Here is a 12,651-nt window from a genome sequence, read left to right as displayed (position 1 = left end):
CAGCATAATATTGATATAGGGGAGGAGAGAAGAAAAAGTTATAAACCACAGAGATGAATGCTGGTGCTGGGCCAGGTGAAAATTCTGACTGCATCAGACTGTTGTTGGCTACCCTAAAGATTGTGGAATACCTGTGCATTGCTGCAGAGTTCCTTATATAAATATTAATAAAAATAAATTAAAAGAAAGCCATAAAAAAACTGATAATTAGAGCAAACAAATGCCTGCACTATTCATATCACATCTTTAGTTTAAAAACAAAAACACACAACTATATCTGATGATAGGAGTTAAACTCTTTATTCCATTCAGAGGCATCTGGCAAGTGGAGCTGCGTTGGGGGGCACATTACAGATGAAAAAATGATCCATACTTTGCGGATATTGAAATAATTTACAGTATTTACTTTCTAGCTATTCCCAAATACTCCAAATTACCAAGTCTCAATTGAAAATAAGAACATGATTTACCACACTAAGTATAGAAATTTAAGAGAGATGACAGTATTTAAATCAGCAAATGTAAATGCATTGCCTATTTGTAAAATAACTTTTATGGAAAATAATAAAGTCAAATCCTTCTCAAATGTTAAGAAAGGAAAATTGGACTTAGACTTAAGCCTCAACAAAAATTAAAATGCTATGACTTTTTATAACTTCAGTAATTTTAAATTCATTGCAAGAAAAAATTCTCCTAAAGGCTAGATGGTCACTGTCAAAAAAGGAAAAAAAAACCCTCATTTTTCTCTGCTAAAACTACAACATAAGTTTATGGTTTTTAAACCAATTAGTAAAGAAGAGATGCAGGAAAAACACTTCAGACCATTTTCAAAATTATCTAATCTGTACAACAATGATCTTTGGGAAAATTATCTATTCTATGTGAAATGCCTCTATTTCAATATGAATCTAAGAGGTAGATCAACAAAATGATGAAACGTTTTTGCTAGTTGTGCCCCTCAAATCAGTGCAGCATGGTGATTCTGATCATCTCATGCACAAAAACATCACACAAAAAAAGGTTCAGAGGTAATAGCATGGCTCTGTAGACCACACACATACAGGCGCACACGCGCACACACACAGCAGTCTTTATGCACCATGTGTTGCCACATCTTTAAAACTGAGGTAGACTGAAGTTTATTGTAGAAACTTGAATGTGTTATATTACCACAATCATTATTCAAATTACATTCTGAAATTAAAAAATTTGGTAGCTTTCCTGTTATCCCTGCCTTTTGACAATTTGTCTCTTCCTTTAATGGTTGGTTGCAGAATGTGCATAAATCCTGCTGCATCTATATAAGCCAGACTAGAGGTTGTGTTATATAGTTTAAAACCTTCCAAAGTGGCTTAGTGTGGCCCATAACAGCGGCTGGATATGTAAACTTAGCCTTTCCTTATCTTTAAACACGATCAAACAGTGTTTGACCTTCCCCCATCGTGGTAACTGAAAGCAGGATGATGCGACCTGCAGGAAGCAGAGACCATACAGCCTCGAAACTACTCCAGCAGATCAAGTGTTCTATCAAACTGAAGATGAAGCTTGCTCTTTGAACAGAATGGCAAAGTCCAAACGGGCTGCAAATGTTTACATGTAGCATTATTAGGTAGTGATGGTCAAAGGCACAAAGGGTTCATGCATTCAATCAAAGTAGCACAAAAATAATAAAAAAATTCAGTCTCCTAATTTTTCCCTCAACCCCAGCCTCTTGCCATCACTTCCTTGTTCTGTTCCCAAAAAAGTACCGTCAAACTTTTTCATCCCATCTTAAAAGAAAAATAAACGGCATTGCTGCTATCAGAATGTTGGCATCATTCGCTATCTTTTGAACATTCGCTGAATTTTTTTTTTTTTTTTTTAAACAAATGGTGGTGTTGAAACACTCAGAAAATCTGAGGTTATATATTTTTTTTCCATCTTACTCCCATCAGCCAGCAGCTAGAAGTATCCTACTATATCCCCACCCCCACCCCCAATAATTCTGTAGTACTCCTGGCTGGTGGCTGATCAAATTTTAATTTTTTTTAAAAAAATAAAATGCTCAAGAACTATTAGCTTTATAAAGTATACAAAAAAAAGCGCAAAAAGGAACAATTTCTCATTGAGGTACTAAATGCCTGAGGTAGTTTAGTAAAATGCATATTTATCTTTTTATGCCCTGGCCAACACCATTCAACACTTCCCTTAGGTTATTCATGGCAGTGTTATGTAAAAATGCAACCAAATTTTTAAAAAAATGCCACTTGTTTAACATTGGGACTAACACTTAAACTCTTGTCAATACCTTTGCTCTAACCCTACCCCACCCCCAACCCCACCCTCCAATTGTGTTTCTTCTTTTACAACTGGACCTGTAAGAGCAATGCCTTTTTTTTTTTTTTTTAAACCAGTGAACTCAGAAGAGAAAGCTTCATTAAACCAAGTTCTAAAATTGCTGGGGAATAATAAGAACAATAAAAAAGACTAACAAGTTTATGTTAAATTGTGAGAATAGAACAAAAGGGAAGTGAAGGGGTCCTTATTTTAAAGCTGGGTTTCAAAAGTTTGAGAGAGCCTAAAGAATACATTCTCAGAGACAGCGTTCAGTGGTTGCCTGGTCCTCAAACAGGTGACTGGCTTGGTGAAGCTTCTGCATACAACTCCAACAGGTGTTCAAAACCTGTCTGTTACACAGTCTGTCTTTGGTCTGGCATCTGTCTCCGATGGGCCATTTCCTAAACCTTTATTTTCGTCTTGGCTGAGGCTGTCCACTTTGCGCTGTTTTTTGCTGTTGCTGCTGCCTTCTTACCTGAGCCAGTATTTCCTGAATTTTTCTCTGGGCAAGCTGTAGGATATAAACAAAAAGATGTTGCTATGCTGCAACTGGTCCTGGTTACGCTACACTTGGTCGTTTCACTGTTACTTTGCCTTTTTCCTCCACCCACCATGATTTGTTTGTCGCATTTGCCTGTTGTCCCTTATCATAGGGATAGAACCCTGCAAATGCGCGGATATCCGTGGGCCATTTTTGCAGCTCGGGGCTTAGATGCAGATACAAATTTTGGATCTCCGTAGGGCTCTAGTGATCTCCCCACAGAAATCAGGGTGACACTGTAATGGACAGGAAAGGTGACAAGGCAGAGGCTCTGGCCCCAACCGTAGAAGGTATGAGGGGTCTGGGAAGTGGGCAGGTGTGAGGTGGAGGTGGCTGGGAAAGAGCTCTGACTGCAGCACACACAACACACACACACACACTCCAACAGAGCAGCTATCTCCCAGCCATCAGGCTCCAGCTTGGCGCTCTCAATCACACAGCGGGCTGCAATATGTGGCAACAGCCCACTAGGCATTCTGGGAGTTGTAGTCCTCAGCTTGCTCAGAGGAGATAAACTACAACTCCCAGATGGGAGTGTGACCGTGTGCTTTTGCACAGTGAGCCACGTGCCATTTTGAAAGAGGTGTCATTGTACTTTGAACTAGTGCGCGGCAATTAGGGTGACCAGATGTCCCGATTTTATAGGGACAGTCCCGATTTTTGGGTCTTTTTCTTATATAGGCTCCTATTACCCGCCACCCCCGATTTTTCACACTTGCTGTCTGGTCACCCTAGCGGCAACAGCAGGCGCTGTGAGGAGAGAAGTTGTTGCTGCTGTCTGTCCTAGCTGGGTCTGCGTGTGTGAGAGCCACTGGGGCGGTGCAGGGGTGTCTGAGAGCCCCACTAAGAGGGTGGCACTGCACACAAGGGCCCAGGATTGTAGCCTCCCTGCCTGGAGAGGGGAAGGGGGATGCGGTGGGTGAAAGAGCAGGTGATCTTTGGGGAGAAGTGGGGGACGGTTGGGAGTTGGGGGCTTGGGCACAGCCCTGTGTCACTGGTGCGCAGTGACCTGTGGAGCTGTTATTAGAGCCCTAAAAATCTGCGGATATCCGCAGACCATTTTTGTGGATCATGAATCAGATGTGGATACAAAATTTGTATCCATGCAGGTCTCTACATATGACTGTAAACTGTTTTGGGCAATAATTTCTCTCTCCTTTTTGTTTGTTTATTATTGCCTTGTGTAAAGTGCCTAGCATCAGGGGTCCCTGATGGGGACCCCTAGACGCTACCGTAATACAAATATATAAAGAAAAAACACATTTAAGGAAGTGTACAAAGTTTATCAAAATGTTATTAAAAAATTAGGACTCAGGGAAATTGGGAAAACGACAAACATAGCCCTTGATTAGCACTCCCCCCCGTAGCTAAAGCCCCCAAGTCCTATAATCCCGTGTGGCTGAAGCCGGGAATGGAGCCACAGGGCTCAAGCCCGAAGCCCCAAACACCCCGTGTAGCTGAAACTGGGAGCGGAGCCCGCAGGGCTGAAGCCTGAGCCTCAGCGCTCCCCCCAGATCTAAAGTCCTGAGCCCTGGTGCTCCCGAGGGCCAGAAGCCCTCACCTCCCCCCTCCTAGCTGAAGCCCTGAGCCCCAAGGCAGTAAAGTATTTGCTCCCCCCCTTTTTTTGCGTGCGTTTCCGCTGTTGCCTGATTACTTCTGGAACCAGAAGGTATCCGGTTGATCAGTAAGTCCGGAACTCTGGTGTTCGTATCTTTGAGGATCTACTGTAGTAGCAACTATTCCTTGGGGGATCTGTGTGGTGTGTGTAAACCTAAGATTCACGGATACATTTAGATGAGGTATAAAAATTCACTCAAACTCAATTACTACTCCCACCACCGAAACCTGCTCACCTGGCATGCATAGAAATGGCCAGTTATTTTCACAACAACCTGATCATTTTCATCAGGTGTCTGGTCACGAGGGACAACAACTTCTGCACTTGTCAAATTCTGAAGCTCATTTACCTGTAAAATAAAAAAATAAAATAAAAAAAAATCAGAAAAATGCAGCCATCTTTAATTCATGAGAATTTTTAAAAAATGCTTGGCCATCTGAATGATAAAAGCAGCACCAATACAATTAGAAATCAACCTAAATGGATATTTGTCTATGAAAAAGTAAGTATTTTTCTCCACCACAAAAAAGAAAGGCCAAGAGTTCAATGTAGAGAGATGCGAGTAACTTAATAAATTAGAAACACAAATAAGCAAAGAATGAAGATTTCTAAATTACATATTACAATTTCCACAGTAATCAAAAAATTTTTTTTGAGGGAAGAAGAGTTTAAAATGAACAAAATAAGTTTAAACAGCACGTACAACCTTGAAATTAACATGCAAAGAGTTAAAATGTGAATTAGCTAGAGAGAAGATTTTACACGTTGAATGTCCTTCAGCTAGATTTCTTGTGTTTCATTATTTAGGTTTTGCTCAAGTACTTGCCGTTTTGCCTCCTTTACCAATAACTCTACCAGCAGCATAGGATGGCACTTTTATATGAGCCTCAAGTTTCACTTCTTCTTTAGGTCCAAAGAAATTTTCTTCTTTAAGTTTTCCATAGATTCTCCCTTGAGCCTGCAAAAGTAATTAATATTTTTAAAGGGACAGCATCATTCTGAAATAAAGTCACCTTTAAAATAAATAAATATAAAAAAAAACATCCAAATGGAAACTGTCTATGTACAAATGCGCTAACCTACTATGTACAAATGAAAAGATTTTCTTCTTATAAAAGTAGTTGGTAATTTATTTTTAAATGAACGGAGTGTTCACATTTTTAACTAGAAGATACCACAGTCAAACCCTGAAAGAAGGCTTGACAAGCCATCAATGAATATAAAGTAACGGCATAACAATGAACAACATTCTGTTTTCCAGTAGAATAATCCAGCCATTTGAATTATTGTTAGAATGTCTCTCTCTACAGGTAAAGCAGCAGCAAAGAATCACGGGGGGAAGACAACGATGTGCCAGATGTTATGTTTTTATTATCACCAGGTGCACATAAAGGAGTTTATTGGCTTAAGCAGTAGAAGTTTCTGAAATTCATCCTTCAGAGGATGGTGAATTCAAAGTAAAACCACATAACAAAGACTTAATTTACACCAGATTTTATGCCTTTACATTTAATTACCAAGTATATTACTTTAGGTTAGCTCTGATTTTTCATTTTTAATGTGGGAGTCTCTCAGTATACAGATGAGTGGCACCTTGGAAGTTGTGTCACTTTAACCAACATGCATCACCCTATTGCAGTACTGGGTACACAGTAGTGGTGGGCAATAAGACAATAAAGCAGGAGGGTTGCCTATTACAAGTGGACAGCTGAATCTCTTACCTTTCCAATTTTCTCTGAGTTCTGCTATAATAATTTTAGTGGCTTCTCAAGCAACTATTTCTTTGTTCCCTGTCACTTATAGGCAGTCTTGAGAAACATTAGATCACTCTTCCACACCCTATGCCTGTCAACGTCAGGTTGACGCTTCCCAAGCTGTATCACAAAACAAGTCCAATGGGACAGTGGTAGAAAGGATCTCCAAGAGATGTATATTAAAGATCAGAGAGACTTTCCATTTACCACCCTCCCCTTTCTCAGTCACAGCAGGACTAGAACACAAAAAGTGATGGGTAGGAAAGAAATCAATTAGCTACTAGCAGGGCTCTAACAAATATGTGTCTACTGATGGACTGTCAGGACTAGTAATACACCCTAAACTCAGAAGTGACCAACTCAGAAGAACAGTCTTCCACACTTCAGTTAATGTTACTAGATCATGAAAGATCCCAAAACTGTTACAGTCCACCAACTGATTCTAACCTTAAACTTTTTGTCATGTCATATCTGTTGAAAACATCTAATCTCCCTCCCCCCACCAAAAAGAGAGAGAGAGAGAGAGAGAGAGCACACTCTGGAAACACTGAACTAGAGGTGGGTGAAATCAAATAAATTTGTGGCCTGGGAGTTAGAGATGTTCTCCCCCTCAGAAAGTCAGGCCATCAGACCCTAACAGAATCTGGAAAACCTGAGGTACATTGTTGTGTAAAATTTTCACCCATTCAGTGCTCCACAGAAGGTGCATAGGTAGGTGAAGAAAGCTTGTCACACAGGAAAATGGCAGGCCCCCTCCTGTCATCTGTGCTATGGAGATGGGCTCTCGATGGTGTAATGCATTAATAGAACTGAGCTCACTATCTGCTGTACCCGATCCAGTGATGTTTAGGTTCTGTATAGCAGATTTGAACAGCATTTGTTCAGACTGGTTGAGATTTCTTCCCCAGGCCATTCACCAGCCCTGCTTCAAATCCTCCCTTTTCTAAAACTATGTCTACATTACGCAGCTTTTAGCGACACGGCTCTGCCGCTACAGCTGTGCAGCTAAAAGTTGCGCAGCGTAGCCACTGTTTTTTGGCCGACAAAAAACTTTTACCCCCCCCCAAGGACCGAGGTTAGCTTTGTTGGCAGGAGAGGGCTCCTGCCGACAAAGCACTGTTCACACTGGCGATTGTCGTCAGCAAAACTTTTGTCTTTCGGGGGGATGTTTTTTTAATACCTCTGAAAGACAAAAAAGTTTTGTCATTCAATTGCCAGTGTAGACATAGCCTTAGATATCTTATGGGCCACGGAAACTGCAGCAATATAGCAAATCGTAATAGAAAATCAGGAAAGGTGATTTGCACATCCGATACACAATTTGTTTTATTTATAGCTCTTCTGTGATGCTCAGCGACAGTATCTGAGCTCCTCACAACAGCCATTAGAGCTAGGGAGGCATGAGCCTCATTTTACAAACAGGAAAACCAAAGCATAGATATTAGGCAACTTGTCCAAGGGTCTACAAGAAGCCTGTGGTCGTGACAGGAATAAACATCAGATCTTGTGATTCCTAGTCCAGTGTTTTGTCCACAGAAGTATTCTTGTCTAAGGTTGGGAAATTTAAGACTGTTACTGCTGTCCTAGTAGAACATGACAGTATCTGTCCCTAAAACTGAAGTCTAGGGCCCTGATCAGAAAGGGATACACCAACCTCAAATATATCCTTATGTCATTTGAGTACAAAGGTTGGTTAAAAATGCAAGGGGTAAAATTGACACATACAACACCAAATCTCAGTCTGAAATAGCCAGTCTTCCTCTCACCGCATTTTAAATCTAGAACACTTTTTTTCAGCTTGTAGTAATGCACTGAATAAATGGACAGTTTTACATCTGAAAAGCCAATTTAGCACCAAGATGAATGTGACATCATTCCTCTCCCCTTCCATTTTAGATTGAACACAAGACCCTAAAGTAACGTAAATTAGATTTAATTAGTACTCTGGGCCACCATGGAGTGACTTTGCTAACATGGGATAAACCCATCTGACCAAAATTTACAATATTGATTGTAATTCTCTGAAAAGGAATAAGACACACTCTTACAATAACAAGTCTCAGAAACTCGAAATGCATTAGTTAAATTACACATGGATGGATCCAAGAACTCCAAGGAAAACTGATTACATTTCTAATGGCTGTCCACCTTCATACAGATGTTAAATTCCTTTCTATAAGAAACATGCCTGAAGTCTTAAAGGGTTTTTATATTGTTTCTACTACCCCAGCATCTTAAAATGTGCCAAATTAAACCTTCTGTTCTTTTAAAACTTCAGAGATACAAAATTACCAGTCAAGTAAATTTCTCCATTGTCCATTTCCCATGAAGGTTTGTTCTACAACAGGGGAAGAAACTTCATGAATTTGCTTTGTGCTTTAGACCACTGGTTCTCAACCAGGGGTACATGTTCCTTTGGGGGTACATCAATTCATTTAGATATTTGTCTAGTTTTACAACAGGCTACATAAAAAGCACTCACGAAGTCGGTACAAACTAAAATGTGGTACAAGGACTTGTTTATACTGCTCTATATACTATACATTGAAATTAAGTACAATATTTATATTCCTATTGATTTATGTTTATAATTATATGGTAAAAGTGAGTTAGTAAGCAATTTTTCAGTAATAGTGGGCTGTGACACTTCTGTATTTTTCTGTCTGATTTTGTAAGCAAGTAATTTTAAAGTGAGGTGAAACTTGGGGGTATTCAAGACAAATCTGACTCCTGAAAGGGGTACAGTAGTATGGAGAGATTGAGAGGCACTGCTTTAGACTTTAATTACATTCTTTCATAACAGAACCAAAAAGCCAGGAATCTGAAGTTACCGTATCATCCTAATTTGAAAGCAGCTCATAGCTGGATAAATCTATGACCTGTCTTCAAGATCTTAATATACAAGACTATTTAAACCCTTGTCAAACAAATTATCTAAAGAAAAAGATGTGGGCTAGATTTGTCTTTGTAGGAAGAGCTACCTGAGTGGGAAGACATTTAGTCTCAAACTCAAAAAGATGTTACAAGGAAGTGTCCCAAGCACACGCTAGAAGGCATGAAACTAAGGCCCAACTGTAGAAATCATTAGATTTCACTCTTCTGCTTGAGATTTTCAAAGCAGTGCAAGGAATTTAAGGAAGATGTTTGGCTAAATCCCCTGCACTGCTTTGAAAAAAATCTTAAGCTACTGTCACTACCTCCTCTTCCAGCTCCTCATATAAAAAAAAAAAACCAACCAATTATCCAGGTTTACATTGCAACTGCATACACAAGACAACTTCAAGGTAATTAACTTGCTTGCACACGTCAGTAATTGCCATAAACCGCATGTCTAACACAATGTGTATATGCATGTTACGTTATGGTATAATATATAGAGCAGTATAAACAAGTAACTGTGCGTATGAAATTTTTGTCTGTATGGGCTCCACTAGTGCTTTTTATGTAGTCTGGTGTAAAACTAGGCAAATATCTAGATGAGTTGACGTATCCCCCTGGAAGACATCTGCGTACCCCCAGGGTACACATTCCCTGGTTGAGAACCACTGGTTTAGGGCATGTCTATACATACAGCGCTGCAACTGTACCGATGCAACTGCACCGTTACAGCACATCTGGTGAAGATGCCCTGTGCCGGTGGGAGAGAGCTCTCCCATTGGCATAATAAAAACACCTCTGAAAACAGCAGAAGCTGTGTCAGAGGGAGACGCTCTCCTGCTGACATAGCATTGTGCACATGGGCACTTATGTTGGTGTAACGTGGGTCACTCAGGAGGTGGTTTATTCACACCCTGGAGCAAAAAAAGTTATGCCGACATAAGCTGTAGTGTAGACATAGCCTTAGAGAGGGGTCTCAAACACGCAGCCCACGGGGTTCTTTCGTGCGGCCCGCCAAGCTCCCCGTGCCCCCCCTGCCTGCACACCCCCCGCCCCTTTGCCTACCCCATGGTGCTGCTCACCGAAGCGGCTGGAACTATGGCCCTGCAGCCCCGGGCAGGACGGGGTGGGGGTGGGGGTGGTAGAGGGCTCCATGCTCTCGCTTCTAGGCACTGCACCCCCCCCCCCACAGCTCCCCTTGGCCAGGAACGGGGAACCGCGACCAATGGGAGTTTTGGGGGAGGTACCTGGAGGAGCAGCAAGAGCAGCACACAGCGCTGTTTTCCCCCCACCCCCGGGACTCCGGCTGCTTCCTGGAGCAGAGCTCCAGGGAGCCTGCTCTGGCCACGGTGTGCGGCGCTGCCACCCCAGAGCCGCTCTAGATAAGCGGTGCCAGGCCGGAGCCCGCACTCCACACCCCAACCCCTGTCCAGAGCCCCCTGCCACATCCCACACACCTCTCCTGCACCCCACACCCCAACTCCCTGCCGTGAACCCCCTGCTGACCTCCTGCACCTCAACTCCCTGCCCTGAGCCCCTTGCACCCCCTGGGGGCAGGGAGGGAGCAGAGTTGGGGTCAGGACTTTGGGGAAGGGGTTGGAATGGGGACAGGGAAGAGGCGGGGCCTCATGGAAGGGGTGGAGTGGGGGCGGAGCCAGGGGCAGCAAGGAGGGTGTGTGTCAGTGATGTGGCCCTAAGGCCAATGCACTAGTCCTCATGTGGCCCTCATGGTCATTTGAGTTTGAGACCCCTGCCTTAGAGCCTCCAAAGAAAGAAAATGCAGATTTTGGATCTATCTGTGGTACCAATGGTTTTGTTGGAGAGAAACCGTGGCTGGGGGGACAGACTCCTCCCGTTAGCTGCATCTCCTGGTGCATCTTAGGAAGGATCTGATGGCAATAGAGATTAGGGATCAGGGAGATCAAAAATGTCATCAGGTGTAATGCGAGTCTCTGCTCTCCCTGGAATGCAAGGGGTCCTGTCCGCCCAAACCAATGGAGTTGCAGTATTTATAGTTCAGTTTGTACCACAGTGAGGCAAGGCAGAAGCGGTACTATCACTGCTTGAGGCTCCTAATGGTTGCTTTTTGTCAATGCCATAAGTTACTGGTGTTTAGGCTTAGTGGCTACTGGACGCACAGTTGTCACTAGAGTGTGGTCTGGTACTAACGGAGCCCTGGATTTGTGGACTTTCTTGTCATGACCCTGAGACTTGGGACATTCTAAGTCAAGGATGGACAAACTTTTTGGCCTGAAGGCCACATCAGGGTAAAGAAATTATATGGTGGGCTATGAATGCTCCCTAAATCGGGGGTAGGGATGCAGGAGGGGGTGAGGACTCTGGCTAGGGGTGCGGGCTCTGGGGTGGGGCCAGAAATGAGTTCAGGGTGCGGGAGGGGGCTCCGAGTTGGCGTGCGGGAAGGGTGAGGGCTCTGGGGTGGGACTGGGGACATGGGGTTTGGGGTGCAGGATGGGGCCCCAGGCTGGGACCGAGGGGTTCAGAGGGAGGGAGGGGGATCAGGGTAGGGTGTTGAGGTATGGGGGAGGGGTGTGAGGGCTCCAGCTGGGGGTGTGGGCTCTGGAGTGTGGCCGGGGACAAGGGGTTTGGGGTGCAGAAGGGGGCTTCAGGTTGGGACCAATGGGTTTAAAGGGTGGGAGGGGGATCACGAATGGGGCAGGGAGGGGTGAGGGCTCTGGGGTGGGGCTGGGGATGAAGGACTTGGGGTACAAGAGGGGGCTCTGGGCTGGGACTGAGGGGTTCAGAGGGTGGGAAGGGAATCGGGGCTGTGACAGGGGATTGGGGCACTGGGGAGGGGAGGGCGCGCTCAGGGGTGCAGGCTCTGGGCAGCACTTACCGCAAGCAGCTCCTGGAAACATGTCCCCCCTCCAGCTCCGAGGCATGGCCAGGCAGCTCTGCGCGCTGCCCCGTCCACAGGTGCCACTCCTGCAGCTCCCAATGGCCGGGAACCGCGGCCAATAGGAGCTATGGGGGCGGGGCTTGCGAACGGGGCAGTGCGCAGGGCTGCCTGGCCACACCTCTGCATACTTCGTAGGAACCAGAGGGGGTCATGCCGGCTGCCTCCTGGGAGTCGCGCAGAGTGGGGCAAGCCCCCAACCCTGCTCCCCAGCTGGAGTGGGGCAAACCCCGACCCTGCTTCCCGGCGGGAGCTGAGGGCTGGATGAAATGGTCTGATGGGTCGGATGTGGCCCGCAGGCCATAGTTTGCCCACCCCGTTCTAAGTGTTCATGGGCTGAACAGGAAGACTTGCTTGACTTGGGCAGGGCTGGATCCAACTTCTCTGAAGTGGACTTAGAGGAGGATTTGCTCTCGTGTTTATAAGAACACTCCCTGCTTTCCCAACAAGACCCAAACAGGGAGATTCCCTGGCTGCTAAGTCAGACTTCGTGGCAGAAGGTGCACTCTTTGCTGAGCAAGGTCAACATACAGGGGGCTCCCCCAGCCTGGGTCTGACTGCAGCCTCATTGTTTTCTCCATTAGGTACTTCTGAAGATGAAATTTCAGACCCTCACAAATACAATTGGGAA

At 44.3% G+C, this 12,651-nt stretch overlaps 1 protein-coding gene across 1 annotated transcript in view; it reads right to left on the bottom strand.

Moving 5' to 3' along the window:
• Positions 1 to 2,328: 2,328 nt before the first annotated feature.
• Positions 2,329 to 12,651, bottom strand: part of IGF2BP3 (insulin like growth factor 2 mRNA binding protein 3) — a 167,625-nt gene continuing 157,302 nt past the window's right edge. Inside the window, exons 14-16 of the mRNA XM_054017064.1 lie at positions 5,302 to 5,433; positions 4,711 to 4,824; positions 2,329 to 2,827 (exon numbers count right to left, since the gene is read on the bottom strand). Coding sequence (XP_053873039.1) covers positions 2,726 to 2,827; positions 4,711 to 4,824; positions 5,302 to 5,433 — 348 coding nt within the window. The 3' untranslated portion in view covers positions 2,329 to 2,725. The remainder of the gene's footprint in view (positions 2,828 to 4,710; positions 4,825 to 5,301; positions 5,434 to 12,651) is intronic.

The sequence above is a fragment of the Malaclemys terrapin genome, chromosome 2 (genome assembly GCF_027887155.1).
Source record: "Malaclemys terrapin pileata isolate rMalTer1 chromosome 2, rMalTer1.hap1, whole genome shotgun sequence".
Lineage (NCBI taxonomy): Eukaryota > Metazoa > Chordata > Testudines > Emydidae > Malaclemys > Malaclemys terrapin.
Note: the sequence above shows the minus strand (reverse complement) of the source record. Positions and strands in the feature narration are given on the sequence as shown.